This window comes from Nelusetta ayraudi, unplaced genomic scaffold, assembly GCF_046127955.1.
Source record: "Nelusetta ayraudi isolate G7.1 ecotype Tasmania unplaced genomic scaffold, CSIRO-AGI_Nayr_v1 ptg000028l, whole genome shotgun sequence".
In the NCBI taxonomy this organism is placed as follows: domain Eukaryota; kingdom Metazoa; phylum Chordata; class Actinopteri; order Tetraodontiformes; family Monacanthidae; genus Nelusetta; species Nelusetta ayraudi.
Window position 1 is genome coordinate 2628173 of NW_027466078.1, and position 24931 is coordinate 2653103.

The following is a 24931-nucleotide window of genomic DNA, read 5'->3' on the forward strand; positions in this document are numbered from 1 at the left end:
CAGGTCGAGGTCGAGGTCGGGCGGGCAAGGCAGGCAGGCAGGCAGAACTCTGCTCCTCCGTTTTACAAATTACCAATAAGTTTCCATCCCACTTCCACTTCACCAAGTTTCTTTCTTAGTTCTCTCGTCAGCATTATGGCACTTAGTTTGATGTGTTCGTCCTCTTTCCTGAACCTCAGAATAATTTGAAACTCCCCCTCCGAAACCTTTTTGCGTGTTACTTTACTACTACTACTACTAAACTACTCTCTTCCAACCTGCTAGTATTCTTCTTTCTTTTCATGTTCTGATTTGTACTCGGACTCCCCGTGCTCCTTCCCTGCTGTGATTGCTGTGATTTTCCACTGCACGCCAGGTCCCATTCATTTCCTAACTCTATCACACCATCCCCTTCATCTTCATCTCCCTGATTTGCCATCCTGATCCACTCACAAATCACTTTATGCCCACCGCCAAGTTCACACCTTCCAAAAAACACTTCGAAAAAGCTTGATTCAAAAACCTTGACTCCTGTCAAACTTCTGTTTGGCTGCTGCCGCTCCGTCCCGGAAGACCGTCCTACCGAGCTCCACCGGGTGGAACCTTCCAGCTCCTTCCGCTTGTGTTTGTCCTGTTCTTCTTGTTTTTTTATGGCGGTTGGTATCCAGCGAATTGGTGCATTACCACCACCTTCTCTTTCGGAGTGTGAATCAGACGGAAAGCTTACAATCTAAATCCATAAAAATAAACTTTGTACATACTAACCACCAAGAAAACAACAAACAAACAAACAAACAAACAACAATAGAGATGCACTCGTATCTATACTCAGTAATCCTTTTAATGTAAGTTCCTGCACCCCTTATTCCCTCATGCTACTCCTCTTCACATCTCTCTGCATCTCATACATCCTACAATTCAACACTACATGCTCCACAGACTTCTCCTCCTGACACACCTCACACAAACCTGTCTGGTGCTTTTATTTGGTGAACAGAACCCCAAATTTTATCTATTTAACACAATCTCTTCTCTCCTGTGTCCACCAGGCGTGTGTGATGGCACAAGCAGCATCACTATCATAACTTGTACTTTTTTTTTTTTAATTATTTGTATTCACTTTATTTATTTAATTCCTTTGTAAAAAGTCATCCATCCTGCACTTTATTGATCGTTGTCTAAAAATATTTTCAATTAAAAGATTTTAATACATTTTAAACATTGATTCAGCTTATTTCTAATGTATATTGGTAACAAAGCAGTTCAAACTTCGTGAACCATATACTTTTATGAAACCGTATTTTAAGTTACGATTTACCACTGCTGCCGAGCCACTGGATGTGATGGTCAAGACCCGAGCACTGTGGGAGGCCTCCTTTATTTTTATTGGAGTTGGCAAAACTGGTGTTGAAGTTTCCAGTGCTGCTGCCACCCCTTGAGACAAATTGCATTCTGCCGTTTTATTTTTAGCTTTGTTAAGCTTGAAGTAAGTCCACACCGCCGACCATTACCACAATCTAAAAAAACATTCAGGAGGTTTGCTATGGCTTAAAACCATGACCTTTTTCAACATAAAGAATACAATTTGTTACATGTGGGACCTCTTCTATTCTGTCCTGCTTGCAGTTTTATAAAGACTCACAGAAGTCAGGTGTGGAGCAGCAGAGTGTGGGTTTATTCTGTAACAGAATGGGACACAAACCATAACTCGCTCGGTCAAACCTGGTCACCCCTTTGCTAAAAATTAAATGAAAGACACCAACGGACATTTAGCCACTCAAACATGGTTACAGGAGGTATAGCTCGACTTATTTTATTAATTTCTGTCTCAGCAAGAAGGAGACCGTCTCACCTATTTCATAGGCTTCCTCTGTACTGAGAATCGCCCAGAATGCAAAGCGCCAACTTCAAAATAAAATACATCAAATACAAAACAAAACAAAAATAAAATATAAAGAGCCATAGCTGTGCCCCAACCAAGTTTAACATAATTGAACTTAAACCATTTAATAACACCATTACACTTGTACATTGTTTTGTTAAGTTGATAACTTATTTCAAGAAGTTAATCAAAATTAAATACAAAGAAAGACATCTTAACTCAAAAATATATTGATTTTGTGTAAGCATTTCTGCCTTCACGTAACAAGGATAAATATTAAGTTAGTGAAACTTAATATTGCATTATAGTATTAAGTTTGTTGCAACTTCCAACCACATGTTCATGAAGCAGAGAAAGTGACCATGTGGCCGTTTCACGCTGCCAGACTGCACCAGCAACAGCGAGGAAAAGATAAGGAGTGAAAAGTCAAGGTTGGCTTAGCTTTACTTGGTGAGTAAATGTTGTTGTTGTTTTTCATTTTCACTCTTTTATGTGCAACAGCAAGTAACTGTCAGCGCTCAGTTCAGTTACGTAACACTAAAAATGAAATGTCCACATCGTGCTTTGTCCTCAGCTTTTAGCTAGCTAGTTCATGTCTTCAAAGTAACTAAACTTTTAACGTTAGAAGTGCATTGGTGTCGGATATAAAGTGCCTAAACTTGCAGTCCCAGTACCGCTGCGGGCATGAATCTCTAGCCCTTGTGTTTGCAGGCATTAACTGGCAATGGCGAGGAATATGTTATAAAGGCGCTAGCCAACGCTAATAATGACAAATGAACAGAGATATGTTAACTGTTAGCCATTAACTCTAATAAGGACAGGTTAATTGAAAGCTCTAACTTGTTAGCTGTTAGCTTTTAGCCGCTAATGCGGGGGTATGGGTGGCTATGATGCAAAATACAAGTAAATAGTCATGGAAATGGGGTGAAGTATTATGGAAAGACCATGGGAAAGTTTTGAAAATTCATCGGTAAAAATGTGTGTGTGAACCCCCATTAGAAACCCTTCCTCATGGAGGAGTAGTTCAATATTTTTTTTGTCATCTTATTCACAGGATGATTCTGTGGAAATGAGGAGCAAGGCTGCGATCTGTGGATTTGTTGCTACACATTGTGTTTCCAATTCTGACATTGATTCTGACCTATTTATGCTAGGTTGATGGGGATCTCACCAATGAAGTGCTGAAGATCATTGTAACCAGGGATGCCACATCTGACCAAGCCAGCATACGCATTGTTATTGAGGGGACAGAAGTCCTGGAGAACGTTGACGTACCTGTGCCTTGTTAATGGGGCTCATCTGCTCTCTCAATCTCAGCTTCCCGAGGGAACTGAAAAACACTTTAGTGTTTAAAAGGTGTTCCTTGAGCTGGATGCTCTGAAAGCAAGTCCGAAGGTAATTTCACTGAAAAGTAAACTGCAGTACAATTATTGAGCAGGAAATGTTGAATTTATGTTTATATTGTTTGTAAAAAAAAAAAAAAAAAAAAAAAAATTATATTGTGTTTGTGTTCAATAAAATGGTTATTGAATTAAATTGAATTGAAGTTTGTTCAAATGAATACATTTTGACAGTGAAACTGGAATTGCCATGTTTAATTTCAGACTGAAGTGAAATAAGTTACTAGTACTCCATGAAATTGAGGTAACATTTTGCAGGGACTTTTCTGAGTCGAAGGAAATTAAAATAAAGGAGTTACAGCCACTTAAATAAAAAAAAATAATTTGACTACTTATGAACACTAATACTTTGATATAAAAATTGAGTTGGTTCAACGTAATTAATCTTGTCGAGGACAGAACAACAAATCATGTTGGTTATACTAAACTAATTCAGCTAGTCCAGCTATAAAATTCTCATTAGAAATACCGAATAATGGCTTAGTTGGAATTACTTAAAAAGATGCATGGAAACTGTTGGAACAATTTTTTTTTTTTACGTTGAGCCAGTGTAATTGTTTTTAAAGGGCACCACGCTGCTGACTTGTATACCATGTTTGCTGCAAGGAGAGCCGTATATATAAAGCATTTGCTACACACACACACACACACACACACACACACACATATATATGCCGAACTAGTTTTATTAGGATGGTGCTTTTGATATGGTTATCTTGAACAAATGTATCCATGCAAATAAGCTATTTTCAAAGAAAATTTTCATAGGAGGTAAGATGGTATCGATGAACTATCGGTATTGGTATCGGAAATCAAAAAGAGGTATCAATCTACAATATAGAAATAACCTGTACACAAAATACTAATTCTGAAATGGATGTGTTTGGGACCCACTTAAAGTACAACAGACACACAGGTGATATTGAAAGCATCTTTAATCAGGAATCAGGCGGGACAGGCTGGTCAAAGGCAGGTGTTGGTTCGGCTCCTAGTGTCGTGCTACCAAACCGCGTGTTTGTTTAATGAAGAGAATAGGAGACAAGTAAAATCAAATACTTAAAATACAATAAAATAACAAACACGGATGACAGAGACTTCACTTAAGGTTACACAGCCTTCACTCAACTGCCCTCACTCAGTTGTGAGGCATTTTATTGACACACCCTTCTTCTTCTTCTTCTGCCGCATTATCCGGGGTCGGGTCGCGGGGGCAGCAGCCTCAGCAGAGATGCCCAGACCTCCCTGGCCCCGGTCACCTCCTCCAGCTCATCCGGTGGGACCCCAAGGCGTTCCCAGGCCAGCCGGGGGACATAGTCCCTCCAGCGTGTCCTGGGTCTTCCCCGAGTCCTCCTCCCGGTGGGACATGCTGTGAACACCTGCCCAGGGAGGCGTCCAGGAGGCATCGGGAACAGATGCCCGAGCCACCTCAGCTGGCCCCTCTCGATGCGGAGGAGCAGCGGCTCTACTCCGAGCTCCTCCCGGGTGGCCGAGCTTCTCTCCCTGTCCCTCAGGGTACGCCCAGCCACCCTGCGAAGGAAACCCATTTCGGCCGCTTGTATTCGCGATCTTGTTCTTTTCGTCACTACCCAAAGCTTGTGACCATAAGTGAGGGTGGGAACGTAGATCGACCGGTAAATCGAGAGCCTCGCCTTTCGGTTTAGCTCCTTCTTCACCACAACGGACCGGTACAGCGACCGCATCACTGCAGACAAATTATTGACACACCCAAATTAGACAATCAAGTTGCATGACACACGCCCACACACAGGTGGCTCAAATCATAATTATTTCAATTATCCGTTTTTTTTTTTTTTTTTCAATTATTTCAACAACTATAGTTTGCCCAGTGTCCATAAGTAAATAAAGAAAAAATTGAGAGCATCACTCAACAGAACCATGATATAGAAGTAAGTTTATTCCAAAAGAATTCAGACATCAAATGTGCACCTAGGTCGGCCCGAGAGAGGTCTTGTGGCCGGATGTGAACAACTCCAAAGATACAGCTCCAGCATGACAGTTTTAAGTTAAAGCAACTCTTGGTAACTTTTCGACCATAAAATTATGATTCCAAACTCCGTAAAGTGGTTCAATGGTGTTAATGTTTCTGTTAATGTTGGCTGTCCCAGAGAGGATGATGTTTACAGAACATGCATGAGAACTGATAAACACATCATATAATGTACAGGACGTGGAGAAACCTCCGCCTTTAATTTTACATTCTTGCTTTCTCTGACTAGAAGCAACCCATTCACAGTGAATGCCGAGCTAGCATCATTTGCGTTCAAAAATCAGTTGTTTTTTTTTCTTACCAGGAAAGTCACATTGAGGCTAAAAACCTCTTTTCCAAGGGAAACATTTTGAAATATATCAATAACACTATACATTTATAGTCCGCAATGTATAAAAAGAGGCGCATTTCTGCCCTCTACTAGTCATCACTACCGTGCTCTGAACGTACGTGACATATTGAGATTGAAGGTTTCCGCCAAGGTCGCACGTCTCCACATTTGTAAAAAAAAAAAAAACAATGTCGGCCATGTGGCGATTTTATTAGTTGAAAGACAAATGCAGAGCCGGAGCGAAATGCAAAGTCTGCAAGCTAATGATTTCACGTGGTGGCAGCAACAGAGTATCAAAAGCAGGCTTGAAGCTGCTCGCTAGTTTAAGAAAAAACAAGTTAGCTCTGTTAGCCGTGAGTTGCTAGAATGATTTAAGTTCATTTTGCTTTGGTGGTTTACCGTAACTGAAGTTACTGATTCAGTAAAGCTTACATTATCTTTATAAAGTCTACATTGTATTTACTGAGCAGAGTAAAGTCATCACTAAGCTCCGAATGCAATTTGAAAATGAATGTACTTACTTTATAAGCACAATTTCACGTAATTATTTATTTATTTATTTCATTGACGTTTTATACTATTTGATTTGCTTTGCACTGAGTTTTTTTTTAACAAGTTTGCTGTTCACATTCAACTCCCGCACCGGCAAAATGAGGAAGTGTGGCTCAGCAGAAACTAAGAGCGTGACCAATCACAGCGGAGTGGGCTGGGCGGGAGGAGTACACGGAGGAGGCCAGGGGTGGAGTGAAGTGAAACAGACCGTTTTCGTGGGATACAGGAAATACGAGGAAGCGATGCAGCGACAGACACAGATCTACAAAGCTTTCAGTGCGGGTAATCGTGTGTCGCTGCTCTGGAGGGGCCAGAAATCAAATACAAAGGCCCGAAAAAATTAGTATAATAGGTCCACTTTCAACATAATTAAAACACAAATGTAACACGAATAAGCGGCAGTTGAGTGGGGGGCTATGTATAAAACGGCAGCCTGAATAAATTAGTTCAAACTGGGTGAGTTATGGGATGAGTCCAGACTGAACAGAATGTATTGAGTCTTTCTTTCATTCAAGTGAAGTAAATTCTGGGAAAGCCATTGTTTGATATTGTGAAGACCTTTAAGGAGTGGTTCCAGTGCAGAACGGTTACTCAGGATCACAGGTAAGTAGATCTGGAATGGATGTTGTGACACTGGTGATGAGTTGTCCCAGTGGCAGCATATACAGTGCAAACATAACAGGCCCAAGAATTAAACCTTGAGGCGCACCGGTTGAAAGAGGGGCAACTGAGGATGAGAAGTCGTACGACATCACTGAGAAAGATCTGCTGGAGAGGTATGATGAAAACCATCGGAGCACCGGGCCCTACAAGCCGACAGAGTGTTGACGTCGGGAGATGAGGAGGGCATGATCCACATTGTCAAATGCAGTGGTGAGGTCCAGTAACACCATAACCACAGAGCTTTTATTGTCCATAGCTGCGAGAATGTCATTGTGGACCCTCAGTAATGCAGACTCGGTGCTGTGTCTGGACCTGAAACCTGAATGAAAATTCTCATCAATGGCGTGCAGTTGAAGGTTAGACTGAAGCAGGGAATGAACAAGCTTCTCCATGAACTTGGCCAAAAAAAAGAAGGTGGGATATAGGGCGGGTTGGACAGGATAGATGGATCAAGGCTCGGTTTTTTGAGTAGTGGTCTGACGATGGCATGTTTTAGAGCAGCGGGCACGGTACCCCTAACTGAGACAGCTGTTTATGAAGAAGACGAGGCAGGGGCCTAAGGTGTTAATGCCCTCCTTCATAATTCTGGCAGGGACAGTGTCAAGAGGGCAGGTGGTAGCATTTAGCTCCTGGATGGGTCTCTTAAGGTCCGCAAGAACAACTGGTGCAAATCTCTCAAAAACACACTGGACAGCCATGGATGGAGGTGACATCAGTAGGGGCCTGTGTGGTGGTTTGCCTAACTGAGGAAACCTTGCCCACGTCATTCAAAGCAACAGACAGAATTTATGACAGAGTTGATAGTGCTGAACAGGTTTCCAGGGTGGTGGCTATTGCTACAGATGACATTAGACAAGTGCCTTGCTTTAGCATCCTTTACCGCTATCTAAGGAGACAAAGCTGTCTCTAAAAATCTCCACAGTCCAAACTGTGACAGAAAATATTCATTTATTACCATGAAATACTAATTTGTTCCCATGAAATACCAATTTCTGACCATTAAATAAACATAACATGTATATTAAATACCTAGAAACTGTATTTCACTATGGGGCATCCTAAGTCTTTTTTTTATTATGTTTTTGTCAGTATGTTGTTGATATGTCCCACATTTATACAGTTATTTAATGAGGTTTGTGTTTAGTACATTCTAACGGGTAGCTAATGTTAGCAGACTGCCCCAGACTATTTCGTGGCCACAAATAAACACTTTGTGTGCATGTTATATTTATTCTCTTCCCACAAAACAGTATTTTGTGGAAACAAATGAGTATTTTCTTGGGAATAAATTCATATTTTGTGAGGACAAATGAGTATGTTATGAGCACATCATATTTATACTGTGGCCACAATTAATCCCCCCCCCCCCTCCTATCCCCCATGTCAAGTCAAGTCTGGGTATTTTGACAATGTGTAAAGCTATAATGGGAAAATAGTCTAAATTCGAGAAAAACGAAACAATATTTCAGGTATTAAAACATTTATCGGTTAATCTAAAAAAATAATAATAAAAAAAAAAGTTAAATTAATCGTTTTTTTTAAATTGCCCACCCCTATTGAACACATTTGGATTGGTTGATTTCCACTGAAGCCTGTACTTGATAAGTCCGCGTGTGACAATAGGCTTTTTTTTAGATAAACGCCCATGAACGTCTAGCAGCTCGACTGCAGCCTCAAAATACACAGCAAGCAAACAAAACAAACAAACAAACAAACAAAAAACAAGCATGGCTCGGTGTGTGTTTCAGCCTTCAGGACGGGAAACTTGTAGAAATGCGGCCGCGCGCTGTTGGCTGCAGCTGCAGCCCAGTTTAGGCGGGATTCAAACTTCCGCGCGAGTCCGACCAGGTGGTGACGTCACAGCGGAGTACGTCCAGCCCTGTGTGTGTGTGTGTGTGTGTGTGTGTGTGTGTGTGTGTGTGTGTTGACGGTGCCTCTCTCTCTCTTTCTCCCTCTCTCTCCCTCTCCCTCTCTCTCTCTCCCGGACGAGGAAGTTGAAACGGGCGACGTGTTCACGAGCTGCCCGCCTGACGAGCGAGCACCGGGACGACCCCACAGGGTAAGAGAGGCCCCCGGCGCCGCGTGGCGACACGTTTTGGCAGGCGGGCGGGCGGGCGAGCGAGCGTGCTGCCACGCGAGCCAGCCGCGTGATCGCGCCGATGAGCCGTTTTTGGCGAGCAGCCGTGAAAGCGAGCCGACAGCTCGGCGCGAGCCTGCGATGTGACCGCGACGCTGTTTCCGGAACAGGGGAGGACGGGGGGGCGAGGGAGGACGACGTCGGCGGCGGCGGCGGCGGCTTCCTCGTCGGTTATCTCGGTTTACTGTCACCGGGATGACTTTATTGTCTCCACTGTTGACTGTGGCCGGGCTAGGAACGGTCGGTGCGTGAGGAACGCGGATCCGAGAATAAAGTCGAGCTCCGGGGCTGTGCGATTGGGTTTGTCCACCTCCGACGAGACGGATGCTCCGATCGGCTGATCCCCAGGTTTGGGTTCGTGTTGATTCGTTCGCTTGTGAACTCGGGCTGCTTTACTGTCTCGGTTCCGTGTGTTTGGGGTACCGTGATTTGTGTTGCTCGCGGCGGTGGGCTCGAGTTCGGGTCTGCATAAAGATGTTGAAGGAGCCGCAGGAGGTTCCGGGATATCTGAGCCAAGGGCGGACAAAGGCCGGGAGGGGAGGGGAGGGGGGCAGAGGGGTCAGTCAGCGCGTTTACATTCACTGAAGCCAATAATAAAGGAGCGTTAAAGAATACACCGTCCTTCAATTTGAGACCAGTAAAATCTGAGCTTTTCATACTCGCAGTAAAGACGCTGATTACTCCATCAAACTCCATGTGCGAAAGACTTCAGTTCAACCGGCATACGTGTTCTGAGCATCCTCCGGGTCTGCTGAGGTAGAGCGAGATGACAAGTAGGGCAATGTCGTCCTGCTTTGGACGTGTTCAAAGAATCGCAACAAACAGTAGGGAGAAAAAAAACCAAACAACTTTATAGCATTATAACGTGTTATTTGTTTCATAAATTAAAAACGCGACTGGATGTGACAACTGTTTATGATGTGAAAAAAAAAATTGCGTGGACCGCATTGTGTGCACAATATTTAGGAAATGCAGACAACTGAACTGCGGTCAGCACTTCAATAAATAATCTGTAAAGGCTTCTCCAATCTGCTGTTTACCAACCTTACACCCCCACCCAGCAGGGGGCAGCGGGCCTGGAGGTCCCATAGACTCGGCAGCGGTGTCTTTCTTTTTCAGCCGTTGCCGGAGAACAAACAACTTTGCGTTGGCAGATACACCATGTGTACTTGGAGTATTGCCTTACTGCCATGGTTACTCAGTAATCAGAGTACTGGCCATACGTGTCTCTTTGTGACTTTTCAAACGGATGTCGTCTGATTCCTTTACTTTATCCCCCTCTGTCTTCTTCAGCTTCAGCGTCCTCTCGGTCCACCATGCATCCCGTTGACGTCTCGCTCACGTCCTCCCAGACACAGCCAATCAGCGGCGCCGCTGTGGTGCGCTCTCCATAAGCCCCGCCTCCTTCTCTCCCAGCTGTGGTCGGCCTCCAGACCTTCAAACATGGCAGCCCTGCCTCCCGGGATCCGCCTGCTGGTGTCCTTCGACAGAAACCAGTGGTGAGTCTTCGGCCGACTTGGTTTCCAGCCCGGTGGCGGGTTGGTCAACAGGAAATACCGCATTCTGTCTTCGGCCGTCCACTGCACTCACACACGCGCGCAGCCCACCTTAAAGAATGACAGCACACGTGCTGTCAGGCTTCTGGGTGGCGCTCAACCTCGGGTGTCACAGACAGTTGATGTTCCAGTGCAGGACCTGACCTCAGTTTGGCAGGTTGATCAGTGGCTGGTGGCCCAAAGGGACTTTTGGGATGCTTCTACATGAAAGCTGTCTAATTCTTAAGACAAAGCACAGGCTCCAGTTATTCCCCTCCTATTTTCTCGTTTTCTCCCTTTTTTCTCCTGTGACCTTTAGTTTTTCTCCAGTTCTCACAATTCTTTCCCATTACCTCCAATTTTTTCAGTTTTCACAATTTTTTTTAATCTAATTACCATCAGTTTTTCTCTCGTGTTCTCCAGTGTCTTTCCAGTTTTCTCGTTTTTTCTTCTTCAGTTATCCCCTGTTTTTCTCCATTTTTCTCACTTTTTTCCCTAGTTACCACCAGTTTTTCTCCAGTCTTCTTCCACTAGGGACACTGACACTATTTCTTCTGACACTATCAGTTTTACTGTACTGTACTCTGAACTTCTCTCTCCTGGCTCATAAACATTTGCTACAGGACCTTGTCACACCTTTTACCACCTCTATCTCATCAATAAAGGTGTGTGTGTGTGTGTGTGTGTGTGTGTGTGTGTGTGTGTGTGTGTGTGTGTGTGTGTGTGTGTGTGTGTGTGTGTGTGTGTGTGTGTGTGTGTGTGTTTGGCCTCACTGCTGTGGCTCCAAGAGGAAGTCTTGGGGCCAGATCCACAGAGGGGACGCAAACGTGGAAATCGGCGCAAAATGCTCCGAGGCGCAGGGAGCGGCAGGGCTGCGCCAGAGTCATTTGAATGAATTGAAATGAGTCATTAGACGCAAAAGGACACCCCCTTCTATGCAAATATGCCTCATTCAAACAGCGGCAGATCCAGGAAGAGTTTGCGCTCGTGTCCGCGCGCAGTTTGACAGACGCAAACACCGCAAGCCAAAACCAGGTGCAGCTTCTGTCTGTCAGAGTGTTTCTTGCTTCTGAGTGAAACTTTCCTCTCTGGAAAGCCTGAGATATATATATGGCTCCCGAAATCTTATATATAGATCGGCATAGACTGAAGTATATATGCCAATATTTTAGATAGGCTATGGAAATACAAATGGTACTCAGGTGTTGGTGACTAACGCGTCTTGACTTTCTCTTCATTATGGCAGCAGTCTTGGTAGACGGAGGAGGCATCGTAATGCCAGGCGCGCACAGGAGCGCCTTTATGCTAGCAGAGTTTCGCTGTCAAACACACGCACTCACCGACAACCTTTGGCGCAAACTGCTCTCAGGTTGCCAGACCGCAACATTCGCACCTGTTTCAGGTGCCGCATTCGCGGGCGTGTTTGCGCCTGCATGTCATTAGCGCAAAAGCCTTTGTGGATCCCCGCATTTGTGGCGCAGATTGCGGGTGCAATCCCGCCGCAAAATGCGCCGCATTTTAGCGCTGCGCGCCCTTTTTAGAGGATCTGGCCCTTAGTCTTTGGTTTGGTGACATGTTGAACTGAAAGAGCTGTGATAAAAGATGATGATGATGATGATGATGATGATGATGATGATGATGATGATGATGATGATGATGATGATGATGATGATGATGATGATGATGATGAAGAAGAAGAAGAATAAGAGCTGTTTAACATTGCAGTTATTGCGTCCCAACTCGTGATGCACGATATGAAAAATTTCAACTGACACCGATAACCGATAAGAGTCATATTTTTATATTTAATACAATTTCCAATCCAAATAATGTGCAGTTTGTGCAGGATGCAGCGATGGAAAACTGATATTTCAGGTGCTCTGGCCTGTCGATAACAGCAAAGAAAAGTTTGTTGCTCTTCAAATATTTATTTTTTTCATGCCATTACAGAAATGTAACAGAGCGGAAAAACTCAATTTTAAGAAAAAAAAAATGCAACCCTTGAATTGTTGAACAGAGCAATGGCTTATCTGTAAAGATGTCTGTCGAGTTGAGTCAAGTATTTTTCAAATATAAGATTATATGCAATAACATGTCAACCTCAATTACAAAATTGTTCAAATCATCAAATGATCAAATAAATAAAGCAAAGTGCATCCTCAAGCATAAAGTGAATTAAGAACCAAAGATTTATAGAATTCAGAATGAATGATTTGACTGCGTCACGCATGTTAACAAAATTCCTTTAGGGAAAAAAAAAAAAAGACTTTTCAGGTGAGCTATAAGATGCGTTGTGTTAAAACTCGACGTCTTCTTTGTTATTAGTCAGGCAGTGACGGGGCCAGGCTTGGGTCCTGCTAATAAGGTGCGATAGATGACGTAGCCTGGGTTAGTCATGGCCTGTTTTGTCGCTACTCAGCCTGCAAACGTTTCCCGTTTCATTAATTCACGTCGCATTCATTTATCGGATCTTTTTATTGGAAAAATGTTCGTATCGTACCGATAAAAATGACGTCGAATCGGACGTCCCTAGTCCCAACAATAATCATGTGACCTTAACGAGCGCTGTGGCAGTGTAAAAGTGTCATCCATTGTTGTTGTTTTTTTGCAACAGTGTATAACAGACAACGTGTGAAACTGAACTATTTGTTCATACATAGAAACATGATAGAAAAATGTAAAAGTTTGATATGTAAAAAAAAAATGATGTTTTGGTGGAAGAGCAAGCAGAACCCAGCAGTTAGCGTTAGCAGTGAACATCAAGTAGCGGAACGATAATACTGAATGTTCGCGTCGGATTAGAAATCATCAGGAAAAAAAACAGACAAAGGTGTCCTCTCCGGTGTCAGTGTTGAAACTGAGCCCTGTGTTTAGTTGTTCAGTTGCCATGGCAACGTGGCTGCGCTCACATTTAAAGGTCCCCCGTGTTGTGTCTCATCGTCAGCTTCACTCCATTAATGATCACAACACCTCCTAGCGAAGACAGGGTGGCCTCGGTGGCCTGTGGGACCCTTTGTGACCTCACAGAGGGCCTGTGTGTTTTTACACACACACACACACACACACACACACACACGCACACACACGCACACGTACACTAGAGCCAAAAAATAAGAAGTGAAGGACAGGACAGAGAGTGGATAGAATATAGGAGCTTCATATTCACAGTTCATCATCATCATCATCATCATCATCTTCATCATCATCATCGTCGTCACCATCATCAGAATGGAGGTTGCAGCTGTTACACAACAGCTCCTGTGTAAAGGTCGTTCCAGTTGCCTTTGTGTTTGCTCTCAGTCGGCTGAGACGCAGGGCCGGCGTCATGTGACAGCCTGAGGGTAAACAACGCAGTGCAGGATGTCCTGCTGCTGCAGCCGGCGGTGACCTTTGACACGCCCTCGGTCTCGCTCGGCACGATTGGGCTTTCGCGAGCGATGCGTGTCGGGGAGGCGTGCGCTGGAGGAGGCGCCGCCGAGCCTCCCAGCCTGGAGCGTCTGTGCTCATCGCTGTCTGTCTCTTGTCTGTGCAGGTACAAGGCCTTCACCCTGGTCCTCACCTTCCTGCTCTACACCAGCTTCCACCTTTCCAGGAAGCCCATCAGCATCGTCAAGGTACCACAATCCCCCCCCTCCCCCTCCCTCACCCCCACCCCCCCACGGCTGAAGCTGAGGTGCAGAAAGAAAGAAAAAAAAAAGAGTCTCACATGTTGAAAGAAAGTAAATGTCATTTTAATGAAATAAAAAGTGTTCGTTCATGTGTTTACAATTCATTAGCAGACGCTTTTTTAAGCCAGGTTGATATTTCATGTGACCTTGTGCTGAAATAAAATCAGCCAATCACAGAGCCACATACCGAGGAAGTCATGCAGAGAGAAAACCAGCAAGTCGGAGGGAAAACAGAGAGAGAGAGAGAGAGAGAGAGAGAGAGAGAAACTGTAAAAAGGAGAGGAGGTGTCGACCACTGAGGGTGCTTCACTTCACCTTGCTAATGACACCTGTTTCCTGCGTGTGTGTGTGTCTCTCTGTTGTCTCACCTCTCTCTCGCTCCCCTCGGCAGAGCGAGCTCCACAAGAATTGCTCACCGGCAGGCGAGTCGGCCACCGGCCTGCAGTCGAGCGTGGACTGCAGCTGGAAGCCCTTTGGTGGGTACAGCTCCACAGCGCCCCCTGCTGCTGCTGCTGCTCTTCGCTTTCACTAAGTGTGTGTGTGTGTGTGTGTGTGTGTGTGTGTGTCTGATGCACTGTCTCCTGCTGGCAGACCAGAGGAACTACAAGCAGCTGCTGGGCGCCATGGATTACTCCTTCCTGTGTGCCTACGCTGTGGGGATGTACCTCAGGTGAGAGCCGCACCTGCTGCACCTGCTGCATCAGCGTTGTTCAGTAACTGAAGTAGAGAATCTATAGCAGGGTCACTAACCTTTTTGAACCTGGGCGCTACTTCATGGCAGCTGAGTCACACGAAGGGCAACGTGTATGCTGCATTCTTAACAGTGTTCTTTTATGCGAAGACACCGATCATGTCCGGGATTTCTCACTGTACTCCTCTGCAATGACTTAACAAGGTTGTCTACAGATAATAGCAATATTCAACTCTTCATCTTTGGTAATCTCAACAGTCGTTCACATTTTCAGACCGTCACTTGAAGAAGTTCCATGTTGACTTTTCGCCACTGACAAACCATTGGAACCGATCCTGAACTCTGTCGCCACGTTTGTGTTTGCAAATCTGCGTTTTGAACAAAATTGCATCGGTTGCATTTCACAAACACGCAGTTTACAACTGTTCACCTGAACTTCTCTAAACTTCCTGTGTCGTAAAAGTGCTTTTTATTATCTCATTTTTAAGACACTGTCATGAATACAAAACAATAGCAACAGAATGAAAGAACATCTTCAAACGAGTTGTGCTATTTTTAAAACAGGCCTGCAGGGGGCAACTCACATGGTCCTTCGGGGGGCGCCACCTGGTGTTGGTGACCCCTGATCTAAAGATACAGTGATGATTGGTTAGCTAGGCTGGTTAGCATTGCTAGCAAGTGTTTTTTTTTTTATGGTGTATTGGTGTTGAAAAAAATATTGTTGTTGTTTTTTTTGTTTTTGTTTTTTTTCCACTGTGATGTCATCTCTGCGGGTCATGGCAGCGGCATCATCGGGGAGCGCCTGCCCATCCGACTCTACCTGACAGTGGGCATGCTCAGTAGCGGCCTGTTCACCTGCCTGTTTGGCCTGGGCTACGTCTACAACATCCACAGCATGCGCTTCTACGTCTTCGTCCAGGTGAGGCGCCGCTCCCTCCTGTCCCCACTCGCTGGTGGAAAGTGCAGCTGCAGGCCAGTGAGACTGACTTCCCACCTATATCCCACCCACTGCAGGTGGCCAACGGCCTGGTGCAGACCACCGGCTGGCCTAGTGTGGTGACCTGCATCGGAAACTGGTTCGGGAAAGGAAGGTGTGTGTGTGTGTGTGTGTGTGTGTGTGTGTGTGTGTGTGTGTGTGTGTGTGTGTGTGTGTGTGTGTGTGTGTGTGTGTGTGTGTGTGTGTGTGTGTGTGTGTGTGCTGGTAGTTCAGACAGACTCTAGAGTCTAGACTCTACCACCTTCCATTAGCTTAGCAATAAAGCAAAAGAAGAAAATGGAGTAGTGACGCTAAAGCTAATTTTGTGTGTGTTTGTTTAGTGAGTTACATGATATATAAAGTATAAGTATAAAGTATATATCATATATATATATATACATATATGTATATATGTATATATGTATATACATATATACATATATGTATATACATATATGTATATATATATGTATGTATATATATATATGTGTATGTATATGTATATATATGTATGTATGTGTATATATATATACACATACATATATAGGGCCGATGTGTTGTTTTTGTTTTTGTTTTTTTTAACAGGGCATGTAGTTCACGGTGCAGCGCTTGCAGGGCAAAGTGAAGTGATGTGATGTGATGTGATGTGTTGTCACTTCCTGCCAGGCGCGGGCTCATCATGGGGCTGTGGAACTCGCACACCTCGGTGGGCAACATCCTGGGCTCGCTGATCGCTGGCTACTGGGTCTCCTCCAACTGGGGCCTGTCCTTCATCGTGCCGGGACTCATCATCGCCGCCATGGGCGTGGTCTGCTTCTTCTTCCTCATCGAGCGTGAGTCGACCCCGCCCCCAGGACCCCACCACTTTGTTGTTGTTTTCTTTTTAGCGACAGTTTCCGCTGCTCCTCACCGGTGCCCCCTGCAGGAACCTTTTTGGTGACTTCTGTTTTTTTGTTTTTTTGTCCCGCTCATAGATCCAAACGACCTGAAGAGTATCAACCCTCAGAGCTGCTCCACAGGCAGCAGCGTGAGTTCTACACACACACACACACACACACACACACACACACACACACACACACACACACACACACGATAAATGAATGACTTTTATTATTTGGTGGTTGCAGGTGAAACCAATGCACCGGAGCGGTGTGAACGGACACTCCATGAAGTATGACACCAACGTCCAGGTGTGTGTGTGTGTGTGTGTGTGTGTGTGTGTGTGTGTGTGTGTGTGTGTGTGTGTGTGTGTGTGTGTGTGTGTGTGTGTGTACATTCCGCCAGTGATTTCCTAAAAACAACCTAAACTAAGAAGACAAGCAGCAGCATTAACAGCAGCAGCAGCAGCTGCCGCAGTGGTGTCGGTGGGCGAGTCCAGGTGTTGTTGTCTAACAGACGGGACGATGTGATTGGCTCAGGTGTACTGCTACGACAACGAGTTTCACCAGTGGAGCGTCGGCGACTGCAGCAGAAAACAGTCGCAGCCGCGGTGGGCGGAGCCAGAAGCGGTGATCGCCGTCCCGACGCGCTCGCTCATAATCAATCGGTGACCAATCAGCCGTCGAGTTGATTTTTTGGGGGGGCGTGGCTGACTTCACTCTCAGCTTCCGATCCTCCCGCTTGGTTTGGGAGCCACACCCCCCTCCGCTGGTCTGTGCGCCGGGTGGGTGGAAAAGTCCACCAATTGATCCCATCGATTCTGGTTCAGTGATTGGGTGGGAAGAGAGGCAGCCTCGCCGATGAGTTGGCTGGGGTGGACCTGATTGATGGGACGGCGGAGCCCTTGACCTCTGACCCTCCTGTCTCCAGGGCTGTGACACGGAGCTGCTGCTGCCCAGAGACAGCGTGTGTGTCCCCGTCCAGCCGGTGGTGGTGGTGAAGAGGGAGGCAGAGCCGACGCCCATCAGCTTCATGGGAGCCCTGCGCATACCAGTCAGTCTCACACACACACACACACTCTGTCTCTCCCTCTGCCCCACTCTCTCTCTCTCTCTCTTTCTTCCTTCTTTCTCCTTCCCTCTCTCTCCCCTCTCCTTCCCTCTCTCTCTCTGTCCCCCTCTTTGTCTCTTTCTGTCTCTCTCTTTCCCTCTCTCCCTCCCGCTCTCTCTCCCTCTCCTTCCCTCTCTCTCTCTCTCTCTCTCTCCCCCCTCTCCTTCCCTCCCTCTCTCTTTCTCTCTGTCTGTCTGTCTCTCTCTCTCTCTCTCTCCCTCCCTCTCTCTCTCTCTCTCTCTCTCTCTCTCTCTCTCCAGTGCTCTGGTGGAGAAGTTTGGAGATGTGTCAACTTAACTTCACACCAGTAGCTACTTCAAGTGGTTTAGTTCAGTGAAAGTCATTGATTGGTGTGTGTGTGTGTGTGTGTGTGTGTGTGTGTGTGTGTGTGTGTGTGTGTGTGTGTGTGTGTGTGTGTGTGTGTGTGTGTGTGCGCACAGGGCGTGGTGGAGTTCTCTCTCTGTCTGCTCTTCGCTAAGCTGGTCAGCTACACCTTCCTCTTCTGGCTGCCTCTCTACATCACCAAGGCAGGTGAGAACAGCGACACCTGGTGGACAAGCTGCAGTTAGCAACAGCATCTATATAGTCTTAAGGTCCTTGCGCACCGGGGGAAAAGGGCAAAGCGACGCGATTAGGAGACGCGGAAATGCGAATGTTCACCAGCTATTTTTATTCTGTACACACCAAGCGCAACGCGAGTATGCGTCTGAAATTTGCTAAGCGAATTAAGTTTGGGGCCTTTTCTGTCACGCCGAAAGAGAAACAATGGAGCGACTCCATTCTCAACTGACGCTGTCCTGGTGATGGTTGACGCAAAAAAGAAAAAGAATCGAAGGATTTAGGTTCAGCCAATATTGTTCTTGAGAGAGGTGTTGCAGCAATTAAATGAATGGCTTTCGCATGCCGACCACCTTAGTTTATAGGGGTGATGTGTTTTCTTCTTATTGTTTTGCTAGAATTATTGCATTAATATTATTGTTGTTTGTTTTTTTCTGTCTTGAGAGAGCGTGTTGTGTGCGTCGGGTTGATCTAGGTCAGGTGAATACGGGCGGCGCAGGTGGAAGATGCTAAATTTTACGTTACGAAACGGCGGTTATAAACAGTTTTTTGACCACGTTCTTTAAGTTCCTGTTGCCATAAAAGATTTTTTCGTTTTCCTTTGGGTGTGTTTGTAATTTCGGAAGATTTTCGGAACAGAATTAAACGAAAGAATAAATGATAGCATTTTTTTTAAAGTGTGGCGACCAAGAAGTTTTGTTTTTTACGTGCGTAACATGAACCACCCCACCACGGCTTTAAATAAATAAATAAATAAAATAATAAATAATAATCAAAAAAGCCAACATCATTTTGATTGGTTGGAGGTTCAGCATTCGCCTTTTGTCCTGCAAAAAAATTTGACACAGGAGCGAAAAAATAACCTTTGCTTTATGGCTGCGCAAACATTGACTTCGATTTGTAAAAAAAAAAAAAAAAAATTATTCGGCTAGCTAATTCGCTCCAGGTGTGTAAGGACCTTTACACTGACACTGTGGCGCACATCTGTCTTTCAGCTCACCTTGATGCCAAGAAAGCCGGAGACCTGTCCACCCTGTTTGATGTTGGGGGGATTGTGGGTACGTATGACGGGTCTCTTTTTTTCGTTGTGTATTTGTGCGTGCGTGTGTGTGTTAATAATAGAATGGCCACTAACAGCTTGTGGGTTTGGTCTTTGTGTGTCTGCGTGCAGGAGGGATCCTAGCAGGTGTGGTCTCTGACAAACTGGGGAAGAGGGCCTCAACCTGCGCCGTCATGCTGCTGCTGGCTGCTCCCACAGTGAGTCATCATCAGCAGGGTCAGACAGGAAGTAGAACATCGCCAGCAGGGTCAGAAAGGAAGTAAAACATCTGCTGTGTCTCAATTCAGGGTCTGCGTCCTTGAAGTACGCATTTTGGAAGGAAGTTGCGTCATAGCACTGCGCGAAGGCTTGTCCCAATTCCCGAGGGTGCTTAGGACGCTGAAACTGCACCCTCGGAAATACGCACTAGTTTTAGCCGATTCCAAGGATGCACCGCTACTATCCTTCGCGTACTTGGGTATCCCATGATGCTTAGCGTGCTGCTGCAAAGTATCGTAGGATCCTGGAAAGTCAGCTGAAATTAGCGGCATGTACTGGTTAAGACACGACATATAAATCTAAATATTGAAGTTTCACATAAAGTATCCAGTTTTTAACGTAGGATTTTATTTATTTGATCATCCAACGGCATCGTTAGATGGCAAACCAATGGTTAGCTTGATACTATAAAAACGTCACTTCCGGGGTTGGCCAGCAGGAGGGAACGGCGGTGACGAAACGAGGAAATACGCCGAAGGCTAGACCGTCCCGAGTGGTTACCGGGGAGGCGGGGTTTGGTCCGTCCTTCTAGGCTGGGAACTCTAAGAACGCTTCCTTCAGACGGAGGACACTCAGTCTAAAGGGTGCAGAACCTGAATTGAGACACAGCAATCATCAGTAGGGTAGAACAGGAAGTAGAACATTACCAGCAGGGCGGACAGGAAGTAGAACGTGGTCACAAATTTGTAACAATTGGGATTGTTCAGTCAGGTGTGTGTGTGTGTGTGTGTGTGTGTGTGTGTGTGTGTGTGTGTGTGTGTGTGTGTGTGTGTGTGTGTGTGTGTGTGTGTGTTCTAGCTCTAAACTAGGCTTGTCTCTCCTGCAGCTCTATGGATTCTCCATGATCAGTGAGTTTGGTCTAGGACCGACTGTTGGTGAGTCTGATTGGTCCCGTTGTCAGGTGACCAGCGGTCAGGTGACCAGCAGTGCTGATGTGTGTATGTGTGTGTGTTTGTCAGGCATGCTGCTGGTGTGTGGCGGCCTGGTCAACGGACCGTACGCCCTCATCACCACCGCCGTGTCAGCTGACCTGGTAAGCGCCTCCCTCCCTCCCGCTCCTCCCCGCCCCCGCCCCGCCGACTCAGCCTCTGACCTCCCCTTTGACCTCTGACCCCTCCAGGGAACCCACAAGAGTTTGAAGGGCAACGCCAGGGCACTGTCCACTGTCACCGCCATCATCGACGGAACGGGTTCCGTAGGTCAGTCGGGGGAGGGGGGAAGTGGAGCCTTGCTTACTGTTGATCATGTGATAATGATGATGATGATGTCACAGCTGCAGGTGGCAACAATAATGAATAACCATTCCAGGCAACTGATATATCAAGTTAAAGGAAGAAAGTCAGATTTTGATGTGACTGGCGTGAGTCTTGTTCCAGGTGCGGCACTGGGCCCCCTGCTGGCCGGTGTGTTGTCTGGAGGCGGCTGGAACCAGGTCTTCTACATGCTGATGGCGGCTGACTTCCTAGCTCTGCTGGTCTGTACTTCCTGTTGTTGTTGTTGTTGTTGTTGTTGTCCCGCCCCACCACCAGGTGGCGGTGAAGAAGGCAGTAGACGACTCGTCACCTGTTGTGCGTGTTTGTTTTTTTCCCCCTGCAGCTTCTGCTACGGCTGGTAGCGAAGGAGCTGTCTTCCAGCCAGAGCCATCCCATCACTGCCGTGCAGTGAGTCTCTCTCTCACACACACACACACACACGCGCACACACACACACTAGCTGTTGGAAGGTTGAACAGACCTCGCGTTACCTCTGAAGATCAGTCTCTGGTTAAGCAGAGCGAGCGGCAGGTTAATGAGCGACTGGCCGCAGTGCCGTGGATGGCCTGCAGGGGGCGAGTCAGTTTTTTTTTTGTTATTATCATTTTATTTTTGTACGGAAGTGCATTGCTGCCACACTAGAAAAAAAAAACAGGGCTCAGTATCACAACTAGAGATGCGCCGGTGCGATACTGGAGGAAATTACAGTATCGGATATTGCAACGCACAGAATTAGCTTTCCGATCCGATCCCGCAACCGTTTACGACACCTCTGGCCTCACGGCACGACATGCCGTAGAGAGAGCCGAGAGCGGCTGCCCAATTTCCAACCAGCCCCCCCCCCGTCAACGAAAAAATGCCGGAACGTTAGCGCAATTTCCAACCAAGCAGTGCCACAAGATGTGAGGAGAAATGCACCTGGGAAAGGAAGTTGCACAGTGAAAAAAGGGAGCTGGATCTGCTGTTCCACACAGAAGAAAAAGAAAAGTGTGTTGAGCAGATACACCGCCGACATTACCACCGCTCTGCTGACTCGTGCACTCTGGCTGCTGCTCACCTGATACATGCAGCAGCCGGATATATTCGGAACGCACGGTATGTGTTTTCAAGCCGATACCGATAACTTCCTGTTCTTCAAGACAGACAACCGATAACATATTTATGTTTATTAATTTTTAAATTTAGATTCACCTGTAGTTTGTGCACACCTGTACGTAAGAAAAACTGGATTTAACAAATTTTACTTGTAGATCTGCCCTAACCAAATGTCAAGAGATCACTCCTAATAAAACAAAAACCAAGAACCGTTGTTTCCAGAAATGTACAGATTTATTTGTTTGTTTGTTTGTTTTTTAAACAAGCAAATGCTGTGTGCACGAGAATGAGCATTGAAAGCAAATGGCTGACATAAAATAAAAAAAAACAAAGGCCCCAGATTGTCAGGCTTGGTCAGCTTACAGGGCCAACATTGCACGTCCACAAATCAGTAGTGAAGGTTGCGTCCTTATTTCCATCCATCAGTTAATCCAAGAGTGCGGCCACCACGTCGTTTGCTGGCAAACGCACATCCCAAGCCGTGGCTCCGAGTGGCTTCCCAGCCGACAAAAGACCCTCTCTTCAAGGGCCCGGTCGTCCACCTTAAGCCCTCAGGTCGTCTCTGGTCAACTTCAAAGCAGCTTCTCACCGAACCCAGGGGTGTCAAACTCAAATACACAGAGGGCCAAAATGTAAAACTTGGACAAAGCCGAGGGCCGACATTGATATTTATTGAAAAAAAACTTCCTCTAGATTTCAAGGTAAAGTATCAGTATAGGAAATCAAAAAAGGTATCAATCCATCACGAGTGTTATATATATATATATATATATATGTATATATATATATATATATATATATATATATATATACATATATGTGTATATATACATATATATATATATATATACATATATACATATATATATATATATATATATATATATATATATGTATATTTAGTTTCACGATATTTCTTGAAACTTTCATGTTTTTACGTGTTGATTTTAACATTATAACGTGAAACTATCACATTCCGTGATAAGTGTCATGAAATAACATTAAACTTTCCCCTTATAATGTGAAACCATTACATCGTTTCGTGAAACAATCACATTATTACGTGATTTTTTTCTAGTTTGGCAGCAATGCACTTCCATAGGGTTGAGCTGGCCTTGTTAAAAAAAAAAAAGTAAAAATCCCCAGAAGTTGACTGAAGCTGTGAACGCCCTCTACCAGTCCCTTACTGGGCCGTGATTGGCCCAAAGAAAACCTTTCTTCAAGCCACTGTGTTCGCTTCATGCTCGAGTTCCAAGCACGCTGCATTTATTCTGCTGCTGATTCTGCTGATGGTGAGAAAAGACAGCAGAGCTTCACTCTGCCACCTGGTGGCCACGCAGGGGAACGTCTGCTGATCTGTCGACGACTCCTCTAACTCCGTTACTGTGTCTGTGCTCCGCAGGCTGAAGGAACACTGACGCTCTGTCGCTCAGCGCCACCGTCTGGACCTGGACTGTAAACACACACACACACATGGACCAACTGTGTGTGAGTGTCAGCTGTAGGCCGGATCGTGGTGATATCGAGCTGAAGAACGTTTTCTTGCTGTTTTTTTTTTTGTTTGTTTGTTTTTTAAACCAAAAGCAGCCTTCAGGTGGATCCATGAAGGTTTCAGCCTCTCACCCAATCATAGCCTTACTTACATTCCTCCAGGGAGCACGACCTTCCGAAACGGCGATCACCGGCAGAGAACTTGACCCCGCCCACGGCTCTTCTCCCCCGTCCGTCAAAAACGTGTCTCCAAAGCAGGCAAACACCTGCTCGTTGGCTAGTCGCCGCTAAGCTAGCCAGTTAGCTGCTGAAGGACTGATGAGACGATTGCCTTGGCACAAAGTGGTTCAAAAAATAATTCAATGCGTGCCGCCTGGAGGAACGTCTTGGCTAAAAGCTAAAGTAAAAAAGCTCAGACTACCAAGGAGCTCTAAAGGGCCAGTTCACCCAAAATGTCAGCTTAGTTGATCTTCGGGGAACTTGGCTGTCCAGGGGGCGGGGAGGGGCCACGACCACTCACCTCATCCCCGCCGTCATCAGCGTCGCTTTGCCTTACTGAACCAAAGACGTGCGTATTGTCATTTAAAACTGACTTGTTTTGACAAAAGTGCCAATTTATTCCACTCGGTTGTGGGTTGTTGTTGTTTTTTTTTTGTTTTTTTTTCCTTTTTGTCTAAAAGGCACCAAAGTTTTATTTTTCTAAGAGGATGTTTGACGCTCACCTGTGTGGAAGTGGGCGGAGCATGAGTGGAGCCGCGACGGAGGGTCAGTGGTGAAGGGCCGGAGGTCGTAGCTGGGAATTAATGAGTTAGTCAGTGCAATTAAAGGGCCAGTTCAGAGCTATTCAAAGAAAAAAAAAAAGTTTATTTTATGTACCAGGGGCCTTCGTGGTGAACTGTCCCTTTTACTGCAAACTTTTCTTTTCTTTTTTTTTTTTGGTGGCAGTGAAAATCATGTTGTTGAGTGAAGCACAAAAACACATGATGGTGATTGTGGATTTGTTGTCATGTCTCTCTGTTAATTTATTGGCCGTAATCTGTAATCTGTGTACTGTAATCTGGGTAGCACAAACAGACAGGCGGAGCACATTTTGTGTACCATGTGCGGTAACTGTGTGTGTACTTGAAACATTGTGTGCCTTGTTTGTTGTCATGCTGGGGGTTCCAATTTTGTAAAAATTAAAATAATTTAAAAAGAATATTTTTGAGGCTTTTACAGTTGACCCGAAAAAAAAATACCACAGGATTTGGAAGTGAGCGTTGCTGTCCCAGTTTAGGTTTTGTTTGTTTAAATTATTATTATTATTTGCTTGTTTTCCATTGTTGTCATAAAATGGGTCTGTCACATTTGGCTATTTGACTAGCAACAAAACAATGAATTAGAAAGTCAAACATTTAGACCT

The 24931-nt window shown here is 45.4% G+C and overlaps 1 protein-coding gene and 1 long non-coding RNA gene across 6 annotated transcripts in view; one reads left to right on the top strand and one right to left on the bottom strand.

The window, feature by feature from the left end:
• LOC142891207 (uncharacterized) overlaps positions 1-24931 on the bottom strand; it is a 132376-nt gene that overhangs the window by 72187 nt on the left and 35258 nt on the right. The window lies entirely within an intron of this gene.
• slc37a1 (solute carrier family 37 member 1) lies at positions 8740-24727 on the top strand. 5 transcript variants are annotated; one of them, XM_076030634.1, is made up of 21 exons: positions 8740-8874; positions 10246-10451; positions 14020-14101; positions 14547-14631; positions 14747-14825; positions 15630-15765; positions 15861-15937; positions 16489-16655; positions 16797-16849; positions 16953-17015; positions 17244-17360; positions 17635-17757; positions 18255-18345; positions 19368-19430; positions 19544-19629; positions 20517-20565; positions 20650-20723; positions 20811-20889; positions 21067-21164; positions 21287-21351; positions 23441-24727. In XM_076030634.1, exons 2-21 carry the CDS (start codon positions 10396-10398, stop codon positions 23454-23456), a joined length of 1659 nt encoding a protein of 552 aa, XP_075886749.1. In that variant the 5' UTR covers positions 8740-8874; positions 10246-10395; the 3' UTR covers positions 23457-24727. The 5 variants fall into 5 exon arrangements, with proteins under 5 accessions (XP_075886749.1, XP_075886745.1, XP_075886747.1 ...); XM_076030630.1 differs by lacking the exon at positions 8740-8874 and adding an exon at positions 9087-9306; XM_076030632.1 differs by lacking the exon at positions 8740-8874 and adding an exon at positions 9087-9306 and having other exon boundaries at positions 17244-17333.